Here is a 24,463-nt window from a genome sequence, read left to right as displayed (position 1 = left end):
GAGGTGGGATCAGAGTCAGGTTTTGTGTCTCAAAAGATGAGAGATGGAACAGGACTCAGTGTGTCTGTCACACTGCCAGAGGAGCGTGCTCTCTCCAGGCTTTGCCCTACACCGCTGCTCCTTCGCATCTCCTGAGTGAGGGCAGGCACACTGGCAAGCGCTGCTCGCATCCAGGTGGACAAAATGCCAGCTCTACTAGTGCTTGGCTTGAGATGTCTTGGTTAATATTCATTATTGTGAAGTTTGTATTAGGTTTATTTTTGTGTGACACCATAGTCAGAATACCATTTCATTTACTTTACAAAGACAGAATAACAGTCACATTTTATAAAAGTTGTTATTCTGGATTTCTGTTGGTGTAAGTGAGATCTGAACTTGCCCCTCTTTTTGGAAATTAATAAGGGTAATGATAAAATAAAAACTAATGGGACAATATTTAAAGAATAAAGCCAATATTAGAATAAGGACAGTATTGAACAGGAAGACAATAAAAGGGCTTTACACTGATCTCAGGACAAGCTGGGCTCCAGTCCAGCACAAAGCTACGTTTATAGCAATCAAATACAAGCCCATTACCACTTGGGGCATTATAGCTGCTTTTCAAGGTTTTTTTCCTTTCCATTTTACAGATTGTGACACAACTGGGATCAAAGCAATTACTTGTAAGGTCATCACTAGCTTTTGAAGAATTTTCAGACATTAAACAGGCCTGACATGGCAAGTCTCAAAAGAACTGTTCTTTGCCCCACTGTGGTAATGGTACAGCTACTGCAGCAGTGAAGAAAAGAAAAAATAGTAAATAAATATGGCTCCAGGACAAAAATTAATTGTATGAGGAGTTTCCCATTTGGACAGAGCTGATAGAATATTTTTTTTATCTCACCATGAAACTGAAGTTTGCTAGTGGAGAAATCTTAATGCACCATACCCAGTTTTCAAATGTTTTGTAGCCATTCTTTCACTAGTCTCTGAATTTCCTTTTCTATGAACTGATATTCATCAGATACTGAAGTAAATGAAAGCCACCTTTCAAATTTTCCCTCTGTACTTTAATTCCTGCCACAAAAATGATTGAAAAGGTGATGTTCCCTACTTAAGGAAGAACTTAGGTGTTTGTTTGGTTTGGTTTTTTTGGTGAGTTTTTTCCCCCACCTTTTTTGCTTCCCCCATCAGGACAATGCCTCACACCTTGTGGATAAGTATTTCCTTCAGTAATGCTGATAAAATCACTGCCGCACTGAGGTCCCTAGCAGTCACTTAGTGGAGAACATGTTAAGAGTCCTTCATTTAGGCTTTTATTTTATCAGCCTAAATCTGATTACTTTGATAGAGTGAGGCAGAGTTATGTAAATCTTTAGAGATAGAGCCTAACAGTTGTACATCATGCTTCATTTCATTTACATACAGAGAATCACCAAGTCTGATTATCTGAACCACTTCATCTTCACTTGTTTTCTGCTTAGATAATTTGAGCTGAATATTGATAACAAAACATGCACTTTACAGAACAACTGTAAAATTGTGTTGATGCATAGGAAGCAGTCCATTATTTCTGTTTGCTTTCATTTTTAAATAATAGCAAGAGTGATGTATTCATAAGCAGCTGACTAGGGAGACTGTAGGTACCTAGGAGAGGCAGATAAGATATCAATTCCTTTTGGCTCTTCCTCAGTCTCCAGGAAACGAAAAATGGCTTCAATCTGTGTGGTTAAATAAATACACGAGTATTGAATGTATTACATTGAACAATCTCTTCCATGTTTCTGCCACCAAAATGAATATTTACAAAAGATGCAAGGGCCTAGATCATCCCAGGTGCTGTTGATCCCTATAGGCTGTTAGGAAAAGCATATTCTTCATTTTGAAAGGACCAGGATATGGTGGCTGTAAGAATAATTTCTACCACTCAGGATGTAGCTTCCTGCAGCAGTTCAGATTACTTTTTGTTAGCCTTCTTAGGTGATGTATTCCACACATTTCATTCTCTCCATGTTCAAAATAATGAATTCAGGCTACTTTATTCAGTTCAGTTCTTTCTCCTTACACTGACTAGTACGAAATATAGAGCAGAGCAGTAAGATGATACTCAAACGTTCATTTTATTAGGAAGTTATAGTAAATTTAAAAAAAAATTACACACCAATACATAAAACCTTAAAAAATAAAAAGATGTGAATTCAGTTTCCTATTAATATAAATGCAAGACATCTGTGATTGGGCAAAATGTAAGTGCATTCTCTGTGAGTGTACAAACTTATTTAATAAAAAAAAATCCAAAACCAACAAGACTCTCATCCCAGAAAACCTATGGCTTTAAAGTGTTTCATTTCATATAATGCCACAGGCCAGCATCTTATGCTGAATTATACTAACACTAGAAGTGAGTTTGTTATTGATAAATATACTTGTTATAGTAAAATAACACACTATCACAAAAAATTGCCAGCAGAGTATTAAGTTTCCCAGAGAGATTTGTCATTGAGAATAATTGCACTTAACCTGTAGGATAATACTAGTAGCTAACACTATTTTCTTTGTTATTTCAAAACATTTATAATTTGCTTAACAAAAATCCATTCTATCCCCAACACAAAACATTCACTGAATGCAGATTTAAAATAACACAATATTGGACTTCAATTGTGCAACTTGAATGTCCTCTTTTTACTTATATACCAGAAACGTTAAAAAAATTAAAAATTAATGATCTGTGCAAAATAGGAAGCACAGATATGTGCTTTATGTAATATGTAATGTAATATGTAATAACTGATACCTCATGCAGAAGAGGAAATAATATCAAAAAATTATGGTCTAAGAAGCCCTGAGTCAATAATTTCATTGAAAAGGCGAGGAACATGAGTGTTCCAAGTTCTTCCTATGTATTGGTATGTACTCCAACCAGTCCAGTATTTACTTAAATCATATTTTAAAACAGGCAGTTTGTGCAGTTTCTAACATACAATTCTTCAATGTCCTTCATTCCTTTCAGCAGACTGTATTTAATACTCAATTTCATTTAAGCTGTCAGGATAGCCTGATGAGAACTGAATTTCTTCCACTTCTGGAATACAAAGAATGAAGAAATACTGTAATTATTTTTATTTTTGTCATACATAAGAATACTTACAGCAGAATTTAATGAGCATGCTGGATTTAAATGGTATTGTCATGTGGTTTTTAAAAAGTTTACGGCCACTAGTTTACTAGTTGAGATTCTGAGGATGATCTCACATCCTATTAGAGGGTAAAAGTTCTGCACTAACCCAGCAGCCTGATACTAAATTCAAATGGAGACTCAAAGGAAATATCACTCACCCACAAACAAGCACTCTGAATTTCAGGTGTCTCTTACAAAGTATCTTGAAACTTACCCAAACAAGGTCCTGCCTGGAACAAAATATCATCAATAGCTGTGTCACTTCTTATTGACACACCACGGATTGCCTCAAAAATAATCTGTAAAGTAAGACACAAATTTTCATTCATCCAAATGGTGGAAGGACTGAAAAAAATAATAGCCATGCAATCTATTTAAGGGATACCCTTTACCCTCTCCTCTGCCCTCCCTTCCCCTCTCCTTTCCTCTCCCTTTTGTTTTCCCCTCTCCTTAGACAGACTTCTGGCTTTGCATCATTCCTTCTCCTTGGTGCCCCCTTAGAAAGACCATCCTACAAGAAGCTGCCATTTCATCACAGCTCAGTAACTGTGTCAAATCTGGACAGGGCTATAGACAACTGAAGGAAAAGAAATTACACAAATGATCTTGAAAAAGCCCTACCACTACTGACAAAAAAATGACAGCATTTAAATTTAAATACTTTAAAATAACATTTAAATATGTTTAAATACATTTGAATTCATAACTATTTTCCTACTTGCAACTCATCCATGTCTTTAATAAATCCCCCCCTAACTGCATTTGTAAAAAATTAGATTATTTCATGTTCTTCAGGTATCCATTCAATGCCACCTACATTTAAACATTTTATTGTAATTTGTTTTTAAACAATACAAAACTTGGATTCTAGTACATACTTCATTTCAATATTCCAATTTGACTGCTTCTTGCTTTTTTCTTACCTGGTAGTTTGTATCACTTTCATATTCTATCAGTCCCCTTAGCCATGAGATGCTTTGTTCCCCTGTCCTCCTCCACAAAGGTATCTCTTCATCATCCCCTTCCTTTTTTAGATAAACACTTAATAATCCAGTCCCAGCTCCATACATATGATAGAAAAATGTCAGGCACTGTTTTCCAGATGTTCCTCTTAGTGATCTTGAAACTAGGTATGCTCTCTGTCCATAGACCATGTTAGATGCCTCTATATACATGTAGTATCCTTTAAAAGATATAAGTAAATATTAGCAAAGTAGGATACATTACATTGGAATGTTCATTATGCTCAATATATTCATTATATTAAAAAAAACCCCATGACTGAAACTGTTTTGTTAATGATTCACAGACTTTCTGCATTTGTGAACTGTAATATTTGAGATACTGTAATAATTGTGTGCTGTAATAATGCTGGGTTTGAATTCATAAAGCCAAGAGATGATCTAGTCTTTATAACAAGTTTATAGTATGATTCAGTCTTTAGAGAAAAAAGCAAGTTTTTTATTATGCTGTAATATGAGCTTTAGGTTTTGATTTTTAACTGACGGTACTTCTATGCATAGTGAACAACAAAGTATTTGAAATGGATTGCACTAGGTTTGGTACAAACCAGCTTGGGAATTCTCCAATACACTGTATGAATTATGGATCTACAGCTGTAGATAATGTTCCTTTTCACCTTCTCTCTTGACTGCTGCTCACCACCAAACTGCAACCTGGCTGAGAGGGGATGTCTTCACTAGGGGTTTGCACAGAGAATAGGACTCTTGAGTACCACAAGAGACTCTCAGGTATCCACTGGCTGCTGTTGCTGCTCTCAGCATTCTGCCTGTCTAACCGATCCTTGGGAATTCCCACTCCCTCTGAAGGCAATCTCACCCCCAGGACTTGTGGTAACAGACAGGCAGGTAAAGGGACAGACCACAAAAAGGGAACACTGGGACTGCATGAACAGTTCCTGCATTATCTGAGTTCACTGTCTTCTGGCAAAGCGTACATCTCAAAACAGAACAGTTGCTTTATGCAGTGGATGGGATGTGGGGATGCTCCTCAGTCTTCTCACACACTTCAGTTTGCCCCATCTGGTGATCTCTGAGTGATGGAATGAGGGGCATGAATTTGCCTTCCACCAGTTCATGGCCTGAACCCCTAAAACTTGGTTGTATCTGTTGAAATACATAGCCACAGAGAAGAATATAAAGGAAGAATATACTACAACTGCTGTTACACCAGGAATTGCATTCTGATAGAGATTGATTCATTGGAATTCTGAGACAGCTGCAAGTACATCTGAGGGTATGCTGTAGGCTATGGTTGGTAGTGATGCAGCTTTCTGTGCATTCATGCTAATGGGGGTCCTAAATACTTGAACTTGCACTAGTGAGCTTGTGGAGCACATTTTCAAGATAAAGAGCTTGTGAGATATCTTTTCTTTTTTGTGTTTTCTTTTAAGTTTGAAGCCAAAGGGGTTCATACAGAAGAATCCCAACCCCTTGCACAGCTTGTTGTTAAGAAATTAACTAAGGAATAATCATTCACAGACCAGGCTTAAAAGGCTCTCAGTTTTAAAGTCAAGCTATCAGCCTCACTTCTCAGTCTACTTCATGATCCACATAAACTGAAAATATGTCTAAAGTCAGTTTCAGGGAATATTCACATAAACCAGGAGTTTGGAGGGAGCTTTTTCTGTGAGATCTGGACAGTCATCCTCTTCTTTTATCTGCTAAGGAAAAGGCTACTTTGGAACATGACAACCAAATTATCCACATGGCCTAGAGATAATTCAGATTAAATGTCATATTCTCAAAACCACTCATGAGTTCCCTGTGTAATGTGCTTATTTTGTTTGATTAGTAACTTTTCTGAATAGAAGAGCAAAAGCTTTCTCTATCTTCTGGGTTATCATTTAAAATATTTAATGAATACTTTTTACTAACTGCCAAACTCTCTTCTGAAAGTTCAATGTGGAATTTAACTCACCTACCCCAGTAGTGTGGTCTCCTTTTGGTCCAGTGTAAGAAGTGGGAGTTGGACCCCTCTTCCTGTGCCAGCTCCCACGACCTCTCTTCTTCTGGGTAAACACACACTCATCTTTTTCAAAAGTGCATTCTCCAGGAGTGGGCAGCAACAAATCTGTAAGGAGAGGATATAGTTTAAAAGTTCAAATACATTAGACTGATAATATGGAGAGATTACATAAGTAATGTATTGCATTTCCTCACCTGCTGACATCAATTACAGCTACCTGGCAATGCTTACACTAATCACAAGCTTATACAAGCTACCTTCAAACTGTATAAAATTTAATTTCATTCTCTTCACATCTTTGGGAAAATCTGTGCCCTAGTCTAGCTCAGTAATTAGGATTCACTAGTCCTAGGATTCTTTAAAACAGTTTATTAGTCTTCACAATAGTGTTTTGGGCTAGATGATCTTATGAGGTCTTTTGTTTTTGGTCGGATTCAATGGTCTTAGAGGTCTTTTCTAACCTTAGCAATTCTATGATTCTATAACTGTCATAGGCTCTGTTATAGAATTACCAGTGTAATTTTCTTCACTGTTTTGGCACCCCCAAGCAGGTTAGTAAGTCCCAGCACGTATAACATGCATAATAAATGAGCATTGTCAAAAACTGGAGTTTCTGTCAACTGAAATCAATGCCACATTTAACTCTCCTCTGTTCCTTTGGCACCAGACTCTACTGCAGCCTACAACATACCACAGAGGTGCAATTACTGGAGTATTTTCATTATTACAATTCAATTAGATCATACAAAAGGTGATATAATTCAGGGGCATGCCAGGAAGCTTCTGTCAGGTAATCTTAATTTGTCATTCAGAAGTAGACATTTTGAGCTGCCTACACCTTTTGAAGAGGAGGAAGCCTTGATATCACTGCGGCATTTTTCAGGCATTTATTTTGCTGCCATCAGAGACAAGCCATGGCATGACTATACAGCTAGATACCAGTTCTGCACCTTTGGTTCCTTTTCCAATTACCTAAAAATTACAGCAAGACACCTGTTGGAAACAGTTTAGAAAAATGGCATCTTGTTTTGTACATGTGACTTCTCTCTGTTCTATAGCCTGAATGCATAAAATCCAATCAAGAGAGGTCATTAAAAAGCTGTTAGGACCATTGCAAAGACATGGCTCTATTCCAAAGAAGAACGGGATTGTAGACTGTGCCTGCCTCATGAGAATTTTTTTTTAAATCAGGATACAATTGTTGTATTGTCAAACCTCCAAAGCCACAAAAGGGGGAGTTTGGTGAGTTCAGAGAGGTTGGCCTGTGCATGTCAGAGGGTAAAATTTTGCTGAAAACCATTCAGTTTCTCCCACTACAGTGGGAGTCTTAGACTGTTTTTCTCTGTCTTCATCAAAAAACTGCAGCTCAGGTGAGGCTGTGTCTTGACCTTGCACAACTATATTTCTTGCCTTAAAAAAAAAAAAATGCTGTGTTTTGAAAAACACAGGGTCCATTCCTGGCTTCTTAAAGACCATTTAAAAACTACTTTTCACTCAGTTGAACTGTGGGTTTATTTTAATGCCCTCAAAGGACCTTTCACCTATATACAACTGCTCTGGAGTCACTGAAATTTATTAGGAGTTAGCTGGTACCCCTGTGAGCAAAAACTGGTCCTTGCTGGATGTTTCTTGCTTTGCAAAATAGGATATATGCAATACTTATTGGAAAAAAAGAAAAGATGAGAAACCACAACAAGATGAAGTCAGCTGTAGGATAGGCTTGGGAAATGAAGGTGTATGATGAACTCTTCTCAAAAGGATAGCAGCTGTCAGATGACAAATACACATGGTCTTACCAGCAGCCTGGCAGCTTCCCAAGCTCAATGATACATCATCCAGTGCCACAAGTCCACAGTCCCAGAAGCTTTTACACCAGCTAACAAAGACAACCTGCGATACAGGAAGGAAGGTTCAGGTACGAAACCTGGCACTGTTAAGAGTCTGAAATGTTAAGTGTTTTTTCCAAATGCACAGATAATTTTGAAATCTACAGAATAGGAATAATGGATCCACTTTGCCTTGGCACATTCTGCCAATGACTGAAATGTCAATTCCAGTGGCGACTAAATGTATGTTTTCAATCTAAAGAAAATATTTTCTCACTTTTGTAGGCCAATTATGTGTATCTCTATGTAATTCCCATTTTACTAGAGTATTTTTTTGTCTCTGAGAAAACATGACTCACTGAGGTTGTGTTTTTTTCTTGCCCCACACCCAACATGAACAGCTCAAATATCTTCAACCATCTTATCCTGAAAACAAGGAGGTTTTATCCATGGAAAAATAAATTTGAAACAGTAATGTGGAGTGATGGACAAGAACGGCTGTGGCAAAATGCAAAGAATTATAGAGATGAACTGAAACTACTACACACAATGGGATTATTCATAAATGACTCAGTGCCATGACATCATAGAGCAGGAGACTTGAAATGTTATGCATAATTCACAGTGCTCATCTGAGTTTGTGAAGGTTAATAAAAACATCCAAGATAATTGATTTGAGTAAACATTAATTCTGCCATGGAAAATACAAGTCACTCATGAGATAGTAAAATAAAATGTAAAGAAACTCTAAGACTCTCAGTTGCCCTTCTGCCAAAGTTGACACAAATCTCTTTGAATTACAGAAGACACATTAGGATTTATTTTGTGAAAACACTGCTGGCAGTTTTCTTGGCGCTAACTACACCAAACCATCTGTCTGACCACTGGAGTTATGACCAGAATTTAGGAGGAGCTTTTCAAAACAATTCCTTTGTGTTGAGTTCTATTCTAGTGATTGCAGATGGATTACTGTCACTTCAAACTGTTTACTCTTCTGGACAACACCTCAGTTGCATATTTGAGGTTAAATGCTGACTGACAAGTTTCACATGGGTACAAAATGGCATTCAAAAGTTGTTAGAGCATTATTTAGTATGTTCTCTTCTAGTAGGCTTGGTAACACCTTCAGTATGGTACTTACATGGTATTTTGCCAGTTTGTTTTGCTATGTAGTATTTATTGACTCATTTGCTTATAGTAACAGGAACTACACCAAAAACTTGGAAGCATGTATGCATTATGCTGCCCAGGCTGGAGCAATTTTTGAAACTCTTCAATTCAGTGCTCCCAAACCTGATTATTATTGATTATCTGTCTTGTAAACTGCCACTGGTATGGAGTCAAGGAGTGCCCCTGCACAGAATGCAAAACTGCTCAGCATATGGTGGCCTAAACCTCACACCTTTTTTTTGTGTTTTTCTTCCCACTCTAGGACTGTACCTTAGCCTCAAGGTTTAACAGAACAAAAATTTTTTCATCCTTTATAAGTTCATTGTCAGGACACAGGGGCAATCCTTTATAAACAGTAGCATCTCTTGGAAAAAAGCATAAAATAAGTGTAAAATAAGATACTGACATTGGGTGAATACCATTGGCCAGAATTTTAATAAATACATTCTGGTGAACATTTGTTATAAACTAAAGACATATGATAGCCCTAAATCCATGAATCTTCAGAAAACCACACATGTAAGGGTGAAGTCAGTCCCCATTTGTGCAATAATGTTTCCACATTGTGGAGTCATGTTTTAAGTGATGCTTTAGTATTGACCTCATTGGGAGCAGGATTAAGTTCTTTATTCTTAGATTGCAGTAATTTGTTCCATACAAGGTATCTAACCACCCACTGGGTCCTGGAGAAAGCCCTCCATTTAAAAAGCATCACAACAATAACTGAGGTCTCTCAAAGGCCACCGAACCAGTAATCTTTGTACAACCAAGGGATTGATCTGGTTCAGTGACTTGTTCAGCTTTGCCATCTGTAGCTTAAGCTTCACTAGTTTTCCACTTGATTTTTGTGGTGTTGAGGGACACACTGCCATGAGCACACTCTGTAATTTCTGGGATGAAATTACAAAGTCTTTTATTTGGGAGCTTCTACTTGTGAGTGCAGAGTTTTCAGTACTGGCTATAGCAAATCTACTGAAATTGTTACAGTCTCCTCAATTTATTTTATTGTCACATTCTTGATTTAATTTTAAGCAATGGACTAGAACATTTTTATTCACAGGTGAAATTTATTCACTCTTCTTCTGTTTTAAATATACTTTTCTGTCATAAAGCAAAATATTTGAGTATTTGAACTTTACCTACCAAAATTGTATCAACTTGGATTTACTAAACTACTCATTTTCACACCGAGTCAGATCTCTGAATCCTTCCTACAGTCTCAATAGAAGTAATCTCAAGTTGCTTTGCATTTGTTCTTGTTTTGAATTAAAAAATTTGCTAGGTCAATTTTTCCAAAATAAAATCTTATGACTTTATCTTATGCCTTGGAGAAGACAATAGGGGATTCTTTGTGCTGAGCTTTTTTTGTCATAAAGCATGGCAGATGAACAACATACTGATTGTTTCAGGCTAGGTAACAGAGATTCCTGGACTCTCATGCTATTTTGGACGCTACCTTAAAAACACTATCCAGTGAAGGCAGTTGTTGCCCGTGTTACTGAAAAATAAAACATATCTCTCATGTCTCTTTTTGTTCCAATAACAGGATACGGCTGGGGAATCAGTTTCCTTCCAAACCACTGCCCCAGCTTAGAAGCTGGTTTGTTTACCTTGCAGTGCCTAATCAATGGTCCTGGCCTTCAGTCTCAAAGTATCAATAATCCCTTCTTAGCACTTATCCTGGATGATATGAGGTATGAGCAATGCCAGATGAAAATGGCCGGTTGAGCAAGCTTCTGCTAAGACACCACATTGGGTTGTGCTGCAGATACTGGGTGAGGTAGAAGGGACTTCTCATCCTTACCACTCAGCGACTCTACAAGGAGTTAAAACTCACATGCATATGAAGTTAATCTGCTTTTAGAGGAGAAGAAATAGGAGGACATGCAGTAAGGTACCTTCAGTGTAAGAAGGGATAGTGGGAAGCTTGCTGTAGGAGGTTTGGCGGGAGCTGGACTGAGAACAGGAGAAAAGGAGATGCCTATATGTTCCCTTGGATCCCTATATGTTCTGTGTGTTTTCTTTCCTCCTTGTTTAATCCCAGAACATATACATCTTGCTCAATTAGAGAGCCAGATCAGCCAAACAGAAGAAAAATATGAAAACAGTCCGAACTGGTGACTTGAAAGCAAGCTATGCCTCTGCAGCAAGGTAATTTATCTTTTCCATTCTAATGAATATTCCTAGTTTAAATGACACACTGTAAATCTGTGTAGACACAAAACTCAGTCTGTCACTTAGACACATTTAAAGTTCAATTTCCTAAAGAAGAAGAATAGTTATAGTGGAGTCTGACGTGGGGTTTTTTTCTGAGAAGCTACTGTTTTAACTTCCTCACAGTGACACAAGTATTACAAAATAAAAAGATAATTTGAACACTAGAAACAAAAGTGTGACCTGACAGGAAGAAGCAGTCAAGACTTTTTCACACAAGACAGGGAGCCTGACTTTTCAGTCAGTTATGCAAATAAAGAGCTTACATATAAGCATGTAAGCCAAGGACTGACCACACAGGGGATGGGAAAACCATTTTGACTGTCTCGGGGCTCTTCAATACAGATGTTTTAAGTGTAGACCAAATTACTCATAGCTAGCTTAAATAAAACTAGATTTTAAGTGGCTTGTATTTCTTTGGCCTAAACTGTCAGAAATTCATTTATCAAGAATTCAAGTAAGCCAAGATTAGAACATCTGCAAGCTTCTGTAATTTAAAACAGATTGATTTAAAATGGCATGCAAGTTCAGTTTCTTGCTATGTAAATACAACGAGCTTCTATGGGAAAAATAATGTAATATGAAAGCTTCTACATAAATAATTGGACAACATTGGTAATAAGCTTGTGACAGTTGAACAAGTACTTTTGAAAACCTTTGTTGCCCAAGGGCAGAAACAAACAATGAAAGAGAAACATAAAGCTAACAAAATAACCTAGTGCCACAGACTGTTTATCCTACATCTCCTCTTGCTGGATTGCACAGCCTAGTAGAGAACACTGCCTGCACACAAATATATATACAGGACACTGATATTCTCATCTGTCCCTGACCACCCTCACAGATTTCCACAAATCTACTGTAAGGGCTCTATCCTCATTCCCGTTAAACAGTTTCCTGACCATTAAGGATTGGAGATTCCAAAAGGAGATGTGTAATATTTCATGCAACATATCACCTTGCTTAGCAACTGAGAAGATGCAAGCCATTTAGGCACTGCTTCCTAACCTGAGTAACTTTTTTCAGTTTCCAGTATGCTGTTTCCATAACCATGTATCAAGTACCACAGGAACTGAGGTTCCCACTTAGCAGCACTATCCTACTGTTTCCAGACTAACTCTACCATTCTTATTGTAGGCATTTCTGGTGACTGTTCTTCAAGAAGTTTTTCATTTTAAAAGGTAAGGGTAGGAATGACAGGACTCTTCTATAAAACTGCAGCTAATTCCAGCCTCTTTAGGGTGCATACCTTATTGTGCGAAGACCGATAAAGGTTTTGTTGGAACAGTACCAAAAACAATCTTTTATTTGACACAAGTGTGAGTTTTTCAAAGGAAGAGCAGGAGGAGGAGGAGGAGGACGAGGACAAGGAGGACAAGGACGAGGAGGACGAGGAGGAGGAGGAGGATGAGGAGGAGGAGGACGATGAGGAGGACGAGGAGGACGCGGACGAGGAGGAGGAGGAGGAGGAGGAGGAGGAGGAGGAGGAGGACGACAATGAGGAGGAGGAGGAGGAGGAGGACGAGGACGAGGACGAGGACGAGGACGAGGGAGGAGGAGGAGGACGAGGAGGAGGAGGAGGAGGACGAGGAGGAGGAGGACGAGGAGGACGAGGAGGACGAGGAGGAGGACAAGGAGGAGGAGGAGGAGGAGGAGGACGAGGAGGACGAGGAGGACGAGGAAGACGAGGAGGAGGAGGAGGAGGACGAAGAGGAGGACGAGGACGAGGAGGAGGAGGAGGAGGACAAGGAGGAGGAGGAGGAGGACGAGGAGGACGAGGAAGACGAGGAGGAGGAGGAGGAGGAGGACGAAGAGGAGGACGAGGACGAGGACGAGGAGGACGAGGAGGAGGACGAGGAGGAGGAGGAGAAGGACGAGGAGGAGGACGAGGAGGAGGACGAGGAGGACGCGGACGAGGAGGAGAGGACGAGGAGGAGGAGGAGGAGGAGGAGGATGATGAGGAGGAGGAGGAGGAGGACGAGGACGAGGACGAGGAGGACGAGGAGGACGAGGAGGACGAGGAGGACGAGGAAGACGAGGAAGACGAGGAGGAGGAGGAGGACGAGGACGAGGAGGACGAGGAGGAGGATGAGGAGGAGAAGGAGAAGGACGAGGAGGAGGACGAGGGAGGAGGACGAGGACGAGGAGGAGGACGAGGAGGACGAGGAGGAGGAGGAGGACAAGGAGGAGGACGAGGACGAGGACGAGGAGGAGGAGGAGGACGAGGAGGACGAGGAGGAGGACGAGGAGGACGAGGAGGAGGACGAGGAGGACAAGGAGGACAAGGAGGACGAGGAGGACGAGGAGGAGGAGGAGGAGGAGGAGGAGGACGAGGACGAGGGACGAGGAGGACGACGAGGAGGACGAGGAGGAGGAGGAGGAGGAGGACGAGGAGGACGAGGGAGGACGAGGAGGACGAGGAGGAGGAGGAGGAGGAGGACGAGGAGGAGGACGAGGACGAGGAGGACGAGGAGGAGGAGGATGAGGAGGACGAGGAGGAGGACGAGGAGGGGGAGGAGGAGGAGGGGGAGGAGGTGGAGGAGGAAGAGGTGAGGATGAGAATGTCTGCCTTCCTTCAGTTGGCACGTGACTGGAGAACTGTGTTTTTTACAGCAGTGACTTGATCACAGAGATCTAGGTTTTCATTGTTTATCCAAGATCAGTTTAGTCATTTACCTATGACTTGGTGGACAAGCAGGAAACAGAGATTTCTTGCCAGCAAAGAGAAATAAATGCTAGAATAATTTAACATTAAGCATCACCATGGTGATGATGTGAGAAGAAAGGTCCAAAGATACTCAGATCAAGTACAGAGAAGGCAGCAGGGTGATAATAGATATTTAGGGAAAACAGTACAAGAAACAAACCAGCACTAAAGCTTTTATATTATGTCCAACCCAAAAAAAGCTGAAGAACTTGCTGAACTGGAGGTCACAACTGGACCACTGTGTTTACAGTCACTGTGAGGTATTTTCCAATATTTTTTAAAATATTTTTTTAAAGATATGTCTACTATTGGCCTCCACAGCATCTTGCAGGAAAGTTTCTCACTATTGTTCTGAGAAAGTCTTCTCTTTTCTTTGTTTTAAAACATGTAAATATTCAAGTGCAACACAGAGTCACTTGATTTCCCTTTCTCACAATTGCAACTAAAATTACTTATGGAGGATAAGAGAAAGCAATCAGATGAACTCAAGTAAAGAGAGTGAGGAAAAAACCATCAAAGAGGAATAAGAGAATACTTAAGCAATGAAAAAACAAAAATGCAGCCACATCTAGATAGTAGTAGGATAGACTGTTATGCCAATTACCTTTCTGAGGATTTGATTTTGAACTCTTTGGGAGGTTCAACCACTATTTTACCAGGTAATATTGCAAAAGCTTGTATGATGGATAAAAACCACAAGATGTTTGCTTTCAAAAACCTGAGCTTCAGAATGGTAACCCAAATCTAGCAAAAATGAGCAGAATTGATAAAAGCAGACCCAACTGAACTCAACCTTCGTTTTAATCTAGGTATTTGGACTTCGTTGTGAAGTTGCATAAGAAAAATATTTTTCCAGGCTGGTGTTTACCCACATACATATGCACACGTACACACACACACACACACACAACATACTCACACAATATTAAAATGTAGATTCTTACTTCACAGTTCATGTGAGCTTCTCAAGGATTCAAATGATATGTCAAATTTTCTTCCAGTTAGCTCCTGCATTTTCCTGACATGTATTGGCATGGAAGATCAATTTCAGTACATTCTATCAACTGAAAATCATTTATATAATTCAGATTTAGGTTTTCATGCTGTCCTTAAAGAGGCTTATACAATAAACCATGAAGGATTTAAATGATGTCAAAAAACATTGGAAGTTTTTTTTGTATTTCTTTCTTCTCACACTGATTCCCTGGGTACAGTATAAATCAATATTATGAGATAGTGCTGCAAGTACTAATTAGGAAATAAGGATTTTAAATTCCCTGCCTTTTCACTAGAATTATCAGCATGTGTATTTACAGTATGTGTACACACACACACACACACATATATAAATATAAATATATATACACACAAACACACATATATGCATGTAGGTATAGACATTTATGACTTGCTTAGCTAGATCATACTTGCCTAGCCTTCAAAACATTTTATTTTCGAAATGTCATATTAAAGCCAGCTGGCCAGCTTCATATTTCCTGCTCACAGAACTCAAGCCATCAACTTGTGCCAGACTGCAGTTAGCTAATTCAAAAAGAACTTGCAAAAACCATTATAGAAACCAAGAACTGAAAATCTGCATCTTTTTATTGTCCTGATGCAAACAAATATGCTGTCAAAACTAAAATGTATTAGATGGATTTTATATATTTTTCAAAGCTTTGGGAGTAGTATTTGTAGTAGGAAAAAGATGAAGGATGTGAGTAATTGATTATTTTATAGCAATTGTTTTCTGGCTGAAAAAATAATTTTGACCTTCAGGACACATTATCGTTGACTTGACCGGCTGTTAAGGAAGTGCCAGGAGACTGTTTACTGTTTCCACATGGGCTGACCCAATCCAAAAGTGGCTCCTGGTAACCAAGAAGATGCTCAGCCAAACTACTGTACAACTTCTTACCATCCAAGTCTACATATGATACATCTCAGGAGAAAATAAAATAGGCTCATCAGTCACTACATCTGTATTAGAGGAAAGGTGGCAGCCCTATCTTATTTTGAGACCACCTCTCTCCACTGAAAGACTGTTTTTCACTTGTCTATAACATTGCCAAGACACAATGATCTCAGCTCAGATTTTCCATGCTAGGTCCTTGGTACAGCCTTGTTTTGGAAGATTTAATCCAAAACAGTTCCATCATTTCCGAGAACAAGAGCTAGGAAAAAGGGCTTATTTTGCCCCTATTAAACAAAAAAATTCTGTGAAAAGCTTGAGCACTCCAAGGCTTTGGAGTAGAAGCAGAAAAGTGTCAACAGTCTGATCTTTATGCCAGTGCTATCTTTTCTGTCAAGTCATTAGGTTTTGAGAAACTAAAATTTGTAAGAAATGAGACAAGCAGGGCAAACAGAATGGAACATGAATAATATTACGGGGGAAAAAAAATTGGATTGTCCAGAGCTGAGAGTAAGATGAGGACTGGGGTGGGGGGCAGAGGGGTGGTTCATTGCCTATGGGACAGGTTAGATAAAATAAAGATGCCTCAGTGAGGATGCAAGAGACATAAGGACAGATTGCAGGAGACAGGACAAGAGAGGTCAAGCTTCTGTCATGTCTCTCAGCACTGTCTCCCTCCAGAGCCAGAAGTGTAATCCCTTACTTGCTGGTTCCTACCACTCCTTTCTACCAGCCAAAACATGCTCTGGTGCAGCTCCACAGCTGCCCTACACTGAAATGCGTGGTGTGGATTTTGCCAGCTGTTTCACTACTAGGAAGACACATCTTCACAGATAACTAACCTGAGTGTTTACACAGTGCCACACAGTAATATTTGTTTCCTTCTGTTGCATTGGAAAAGAAGAAACAAACAAAATAATGCATGAAAAGACTTTTAAAATATTAAGGCTGAAGAGCTGGACATGAGATTGCAAGGAAAAGCCAGAATCAAATTCACTGTGCAACTTCATTTAAGCCTACTTCTAAATATTACGAGCAGACAGCCTGTAAGTACACCAGGTTTTTATCCTCTGCCTTAAGCAGACCTGCTTAAACTTTGGCAATATTTGTCTTTTTTACGCTGCCTTCCCATCTGTAAACATACCTTGATGTACTTTTCCATTTAATATGTTTCAGAACTTCACCCATTTTGTTCTGTTTATCTAAGGAAAACCTTATGAACCAAACCTCTTGTCAAATACGTAGTTATTTAGCTAATGGGTGCCTGAATTATGGTTTGCTAAACACATGCTGACTTATGTATCCCCAATAAATCCCAATATTTTGTGATATTTGAGGAATGCCTCCTCAACAGAAACATTTTGCGACTTATTTCCATGGGAAGGAAGACTTTCACAAGACCTGAAGCATCCAGAGAAGGTTTTTGAGAATTGACAGAGGCCAATAAACCATTCTGCAGAGCATAGTTTTTCTCCTCCTCCTACACATCTTCAGACTCAGAAGCACTGAGGCAAGCTTCCTCACAACTGTTTTACATATCCTGACTTCTAGGAAAACAAAAATTGCTCTTCACAAATTCATGCTGGAAAAGATTTTCCATGTAAATGTCTGATGCTAAAAACCTGCCACCTCCAAGACTGTCAACCAGTTCTAACAGTCATGCTCAGATGTCATCACTACTCATGCAGTTGATTTTGCTACTAAACTCTTCCAGAAGTAATAAAGAAATACCTAAACAGGAGATGACAAAAGTAAATTATAAGTTTGCCATTTTAACTTCTCTGCAAGTATCTTGGTATGATACTATGAGAAACTTTTCTAGTATGCACTTGCTGGGCACTAATAAAATTCTTTTTTTATTCTCTAACACTTGAAAGGGAATTACAAATTCTGTTATGTTATATGGATAAAGTACATAAAAAACCCACTGAAACTTTAATATACCAGGTGTCTGACATAAAACACTACCCAAAAACTAGGACGGAAATTTTAAATGTAAATTTGCCTGTCAACAGAGATGGCAGCTGGTTTTTGACCTTTTATGGTTAGTAACTACTGTTATTTCAAAAACTAATTTTTAGTGGAGAAAATATTTATGTTTGTCTTTAATTTAGGAATACTGAGAGTTGCAAGACAAGCTTCCATTCAAATGTTCAACATATTATCACACTCTGGTCAACATGTAGTGATCCATCTGATTCTCTGTAGATGACTCACTGATAGTGAAAATCTGTTACAGAAATCAGGATAAATACAGAAGTAGCACTTATAGAAATCTGTGTAAAAGTCAGTCTTTGAAAAAAGAGTGGAGATAAGGAAATACAATGGCTTAAGGACTTACTCAGGAGGTGATGTCAAGCACCAGTGTGTTATTAACGTGTTGAGATAATGTCATGACCTCTCCAAGGAGACACTGCTAATTCTTCAAGTCCATTGCTCTCATTTACACTGACTTCTAGTTTCATATTGTAACCCAGCAGTTGAGTTTAGGGAGGGAAGATCAGCTCCCCATTTTGACCAGAACTTACCAGTACTTTTTAGATTAATTAAAATCTGCAATTGAGTGCAACGATGATATGACTCACATAGGAAACGAGCAAACAAAAATGAGAGGATGTGGAGCATGCTGAGAAACTAAGACTCAAATGGCTTTTGTTAGAGCTCCTCTGGTGAAATCTCCAGCTAGTTCACTTTGCAGATATAGCTCATATAGGATTAATCCTATAACAAAGAACTCTGAGAAGGCAAGGAAAATCCCCTCTCAGAATTCAGAAAATTTGAAGAGTCTTACCTTGCAAGGCATGGGCTTTTTGAAGGAGATTTCAGCTTGAGTCCAAACTCCCTTTGGAGAGTCCAAGACAGACCAGATTTTCTCTTGAACAACATGATTCTCCTCAAAGATATAAACTGCAAGAGTGCCACTCATCTTGAAAAACCCATATAAGGCATAATAAAAACGCAGACAAAACTGCAAGTTTCCTGGCAGGGTCGGGCCATACAGACGTCCAATGTACCCAGGCTGTGATGTAAACTTTGTGTTTGCCAACAAATAATAGCCTGCAAGACAGCATAATTATTGTATTTAATATGGTATTAGTACAGCTGATTTGCTATTAAAGCAGCTTCTGTTATTGCATCAGACTTGGGTTATAAAAACCCAGTTCCAACTGGCAAGAAATAGATTATCACACTCTGACAGGAAATAATAATTTTTTTCCAAAAGCATCCTGTCTGCTTCTAGCTAAACTGGCACATGGCTAAGTTATCAGAAATAAGTACTTATCAAATTTATCCTGAAAAATTCCCTGGCTTGCTGGCCTCACTGGAAAACTATCATTTTCACAGGGTTACCACTGTGAGACAAAAAAAAAAAAGGAGAGTGGGGTACAAGGCCTATTATTCCCTGCACCAAGTATAAAGAACTGAGACCTCAGTGCATATGATTAATAACCATGAATACTCTACTCAAAGAGATGTCTGAATTTCAGAACTTATTAACAGTCTTTTCATCATGTGGTTTCACTACACAATATTTATGTTTTCATTAAAAAAGCCAACTATCCTAAGCCTAGAAGAGCTAAATGACCACTTTTCCTCTCTGAAAACAATGCATTAACCTACTATTACATTTACTTCCATATTTTTTTGGATTCATCCCTCCAGCAACTACAGAGCAGTACAGTGAAGATAGTCTGATTTGTGGTCCTGCCTGACTATTCAATAGGTGACCCTCCTACTCTACACATGGGGAAGCACAGCCAGAGCTCCAGACAGGACCAAGCTGTAAGCCCTGATCTTCAATGGCAGAGAGCTGCACTGAGGCAAGCTAATTATTGTGGCAGTGATATTTCTTAACAGAGTGAACAATGATACAATAGGTTAACCTTAATCTTTTATACAATACTTATATGTAGTTTGACTCTTCTAGGAGAAAGCAGTTTTGATTCACCGAATCCAGTAGTGTGATCTCCTGCTCTATACACATTGCGCTTCACTTTCACTCTGCTCCATCCTGGGCCATCTTTGTGATCTTGGTAGAAATTACACAGATCTTCCTCAAAATTGCAGCCTGCATTGGCAGGATTGAAAGGAACTCCTAAAAGAAAGATGCATATGTTCTGTTAGGATGAGTACAGTGTGATAAACATAGGTTTGATGCAGAAGGATGCCAAAGCATACTTTGCTTCATCTTGCTTTTCTTTACCGAAGATAAGCACCTGCAAAGATGTTACACATATAGTGCACAGCCATGATGAAATCAAACTATCAAATTTCTATTGCAAGTTGGTCTTAGCTTCTTATACTTTTCGCTGGAGCCAGGAGAAACCCTGCTTCATAGCCCCCCTAAAACACAAATGAGCTCCAGATACTAAGACCAGATTCTTTCTCCAGGGTAGGTAATTCACAAAGACATTCAGACCATTTGTTTTTATCTGCTCCTTCATTCAAAAGATTATTAGGACAAAATGAGTGTGTCCATGTGCCTGTGTGTGCACTGAACATCAACATTTAGTATTTTTTTAAAGAGCATTTATTAAAAATCCTTTTTATAGTTACATGTAACATGTGTTCATGTGCATGCTGGAAGTAGATAAGCAAAACAGTTTTCACCACCTCATGGCAACTTTGCTCTGGAGCTTGCCTCACACCGTGCTAATACTGCAGAGAAGAAAGCTGAACCATTTATAGTAAAGTTGATTAAAAGCAAAGCTAAGACCCGCCCAGCCCTGCAGATGGCTCTCTCTAGACCTGCAGTATGGAATTCATGGGTCAGAACTTGCCTCAGTCTGAAAAAATGCTATATGGGCCATGCTAGTAAGTAAAACATTTCTACTTCTTCAAAGGCCTCACCATAGGTGAGGCGAAGGTGCTTATAGAAGGTGCTTGGGGAAGGAGAGGCAGAACCCAAAGCTATCCTGCAAATTTTGGCTTTGCCAGGAGCCCAGACACAGGACATTGTGTACATCACTCTACAGAAGCACATATGACCTTTCTTCATGGAGACGAAGAGAGCTTTTGCACCAGTGGCAGGTACACAGGCTATCAGCTTTAGGAGAACAAAAATTGTGGCTTTGGAGTGATGCCTGAGGTCTTTTCAGTCTCAGATAGGCCAAATCTAAGCCCTCCTATGTGTCTTAACTCTTCCTGCAGCCATGGCCTCCCACCTCTGCTTTCCTAGTTAAAGAAAAGGCAGGTGGAGCACAACCATGTGGCATTAAACCCATATTCTGACTCAGCCTTTGCTGAGCAGGTTTAGTACTCTGGTACCTTTTCGTCCATTTGGCTAACATCAAGATTTTGTTGAACAAAACTTCAGAAAAAAAAAATAAAAAACTTAGTGCTGTTATATATACTGCTATGGCCAAATACAAGGAGAATGGAGAGCTCTTGCTTTTTAACATCTCTACTCAGAAGAATTGAAGATGACAATAATTGATAAGTCTGAAGGATCAAACAGTATGTGTTGTATATGTTGCATGTAAAAGAGTATAAAGTAAATAATTTACTTTCATTTCTCAAACAAAAATCCCAAAACAACCACAAAACCAACCTTCAAAATCAAAGTTAATAGGCGGAGTTCTAGATGAACCTATCATATTCAGAACAGATTCTGATCCATTCAGATTAGATCTGAACTTCAACCATTGAGGCAGAAAATGCTATAAAATTTATCCCATTTCTCAACAGATAGGAGTTGTCTGAAAATTAAAATGGAAAAAACAGATAAGCAGCTCCAACCCTGTGAAAATTGCAAGCATAACTTAGGATTTTTGTTGCAAAATAAAGCAAATACCAAAAAGTTATTGAGGAGATAATGAAACAATGGATTTACTTAGCCAGGAGATGTGGATTATTAATGATTAATGTATCTGGAATCTACCTCCTTCAGCAGTGATACTTCAGCAGTGGAGGCAGCGCTAGCAGATACTCTGAGATAAAAAGGGAAAAAAACAGCCCCTTTTTCATTGATCACTTTAAAGCATTTGCCAAAAAATTCAAACTTCTGATCAAAGGAAAAGATGGCATCTACTTTTGACTAGCGTTTAGTGCCAGAGTAAAACCCCAGCAAGCAGCTACTTAAGAGGCTGCATTCACAATGCTAATGTCCTTTGTCCCAAGTGCCTCTACATCAGAGGTCACAGGGATTCAGGTGGTGTCTGTTGCTGTGAAAACTTAACAAATACTCGACAGAGCGCCCTGCCTGAGATGAGTAATACCTCCTGGAGGAGTGAAGACAGGGAGGCAAAGCTCATGTTTTGGCTCTGTAGAACACCTCAGGGCATGTAGCATGAAGAATGCCTACACTGGCATTAATGAAAAGCCCAGGGCATTTTCTTCCTCATACCATCACACCTGGGAAAATCTGCCTTCTCTTTCTGTGACAAGCCTGCAAGTGGTAATTTCTTAAAACCAGTAGTGATGCAAATACAGCATTCAGTCCAGCACTCCAGCTGCAGAACCCTGAGGCAAGGTCTTTGGAAAGGAAGCATTAAGAATTGATTTCCAAAAAAATGAATGGCACAGGTGTTATCTGCTGTTATGTCTTCTGAAGGAAGAGGAGCCCAGTGGTGCTGGTCAGTTGAGAAGGTAGCACCAAAACTGCAAATACTGACAGACAGCTCTGAGGGACAAGGCAGAGGGAGGAAATAAGGGAGATAAATAGCAGCAAGAGCTCATCATACCTGTCTGATTGCTGCAGTAAACCGGAGAGAAAGAAATGTCATCAAGGGCAACATAACCTCCCTTGGCGCTATTGAAAGCCACTTCAAATATTACCTAGAAATTATAGTAAGTTGTTATTCGTCTGCCATATACTCAGCAATAATTTTTGTACACATCTTTGAAATACAGAATTCTGACTGAATGTCCCAGACACACTCCAGCACATCTCATACAGGGCTGAAAGTGTTGGGACTAATTAAATTATATCACTTATTAGGGATATAAATCAGAGCCTGACCTTAGCAGTAGATCATTGCTCACTCAAGGTCAAGGAAACACCAAAAGGAATATAGCTCTTCTGCTTTATGATGCACCACTTTTAAAGACGCAGTAAGGCTTCTGCCACTGTATTATACAAAACCACTATTCACAATCATCAGTCTGTACTGACTAAACTTCCGGTTTTATCTAGAATCTGTTTGGATCAAGAGCTAAAACCCCATGTTCTTTGCTATTAATATATTAAATTTTATAGTTTTCTGAAAATATCCTCAGATATTGAAACCCATGACTTGGCATTAGCTGTCAGGGAAGATTTCCTATACAGAATTTATTTAAGAACCAGAAAAGCTATTGCTGTGTTTTGTTTACCACAAAGATCAAACAATGTATTGTATTTAGTCATTCCCAGGGGAAATAATTTCCTCAAGTAAGTGCAGGACCATCTATAACTCTTGAGGAAGTGTCTTAAAATTTCTCTTAAGTATCAAAGGTCCGAGATACAGGAAAACTTTGAGAGCCAGCCCCAGGGACAAAGCAAGGAAATAAGGACAAAAGCTTTCAGAGTGAGATTCTTTTCAGTGAAAGCAATGCCTGTGATGTTTTGCAGACTAGGAGAGCTAGTGAAAGAATCCTGAGCAATCTCCTTTAGCTAGATGAAACAAAGAAGAACACCCTCTGGAAGCAACCAAATAATTTATGTGTTAAGGTTTAATATTATTTCTATAAAATTATCTCTGAAATAATTACTGTGTTAAATTACATAGAAATTCCTTGAGCAGATTAAAGGCCTGTCTAGCCCAGTGTCTTTTTTCCAGCAGAGAGCACCTACAGGTGCTCTGAAGACAATTACAGGCTTTCAGTTCTTCTTCCCTTACATTATATTCCTGATGGATTCTTCCTTTCCCATTAATTTTTCTGATCAGTTTTTTAACTGATCTTAATAATGGCATCTATGTTATGTTGTGGAAGTGAGTTCTATGGTTGAATCACATAAGAAAAGACCCTCTGTTCACTTTATTTTAAAACTGTTACATGGTAACTAAGAATTTGGAACAGCAATGTAAATTTTGAGAAACAAGGAACAGTTAATCTTTTCTGTGTCCTTCATGACTCTCAAGAACCTCTAACATATTCTACTTCCATCTTTTTTTATAAGGGCTGAAAACTGTTATTTCATTGATGTAACTTCTCCATACTTTTCATTATCTGCATCTCCCTCTTGGACAATATTTTTTAATCTTTTTTTAATCTTCTTAATTTTTTTTTTTAACTGGGAGAGCTGAAGTTGCATACCCTGCTGAACACAAGGTTTCCCTGTGCATTTACCCAGTGGTACAACATCCTGTGTTTTGCTATTTATTCCTGTATGGAAAGTTTCCAACATTCTGGATGGATTTTTGAATGCCACCAGGAAATGAGAGGATATTTTCACGAACTCAACAACAGTATTGCCAAGCTCTAAGTGATCATTAATTAATTTCCATTGATAGTGTTAGGACTGATTTTCCCCTTTTTAAACATGAATTTAGTTTATATTAAGT

At 39.0% G+C, this 24,463-nt stretch overlaps 1 protein-coding gene across 2 annotated transcripts in view; it reads right to left on the bottom strand.

Moving 5' to 3' along the window:
- Positions 1-2,098: 2,098 nt before the first annotated feature.
- MAMDC2 (MAM domain containing 2) overlaps positions 2,099-24,463 on the bottom strand; it is a 57,262-nt gene continuing 34,897 nt past the window's right edge. For both annotated transcript variants that reach the window (XM_030969237.1, XM_030969238.1), the window contains 8 exons: positions 22,661-22,754; positions 19,927-20,073; positions 18,769-19,034; positions 7,945-8,038; positions 6,101-6,253; positions 4,084-4,343; positions 3,375-3,459; positions 2,099-3,064 (listed from right to left, as the gene is read on the bottom strand). In XM_030969237.1, the coding sequence (XP_030825097.1) occupies positions 3,003-3,064; positions 3,375-3,459; positions 4,084-4,343; positions 6,101-6,253; positions 7,945-8,038; positions 18,769-19,034; positions 19,927-20,073; positions 22,661-22,754 (1,161 nt within the window). In that variant the 3' untranslated portion in view covers positions 2,099-3,002. The remainder of the gene's footprint in view (positions 3,065-3,374; positions 3,460-4,083; positions 4,344-6,100; positions 6,254-7,944; positions 8,039-18,768; positions 19,035-19,926; positions 20,074-22,660; positions 22,755-24,463) is intronic.

This window comes from Camarhynchus parvulus, chromosome Z (genome assembly GCF_901933205.1).
Source record: "Camarhynchus parvulus chromosome Z, STF_HiC, whole genome shotgun sequence".
Lineage (NCBI taxonomy): Eukaryota > Metazoa > Chordata > Aves > Passeriformes > Thraupidae > Camarhynchus > Camarhynchus parvulus.
Note: the sequence above shows the minus strand (reverse complement) of the source record. Positions and strands in the feature narration are given on the sequence as shown.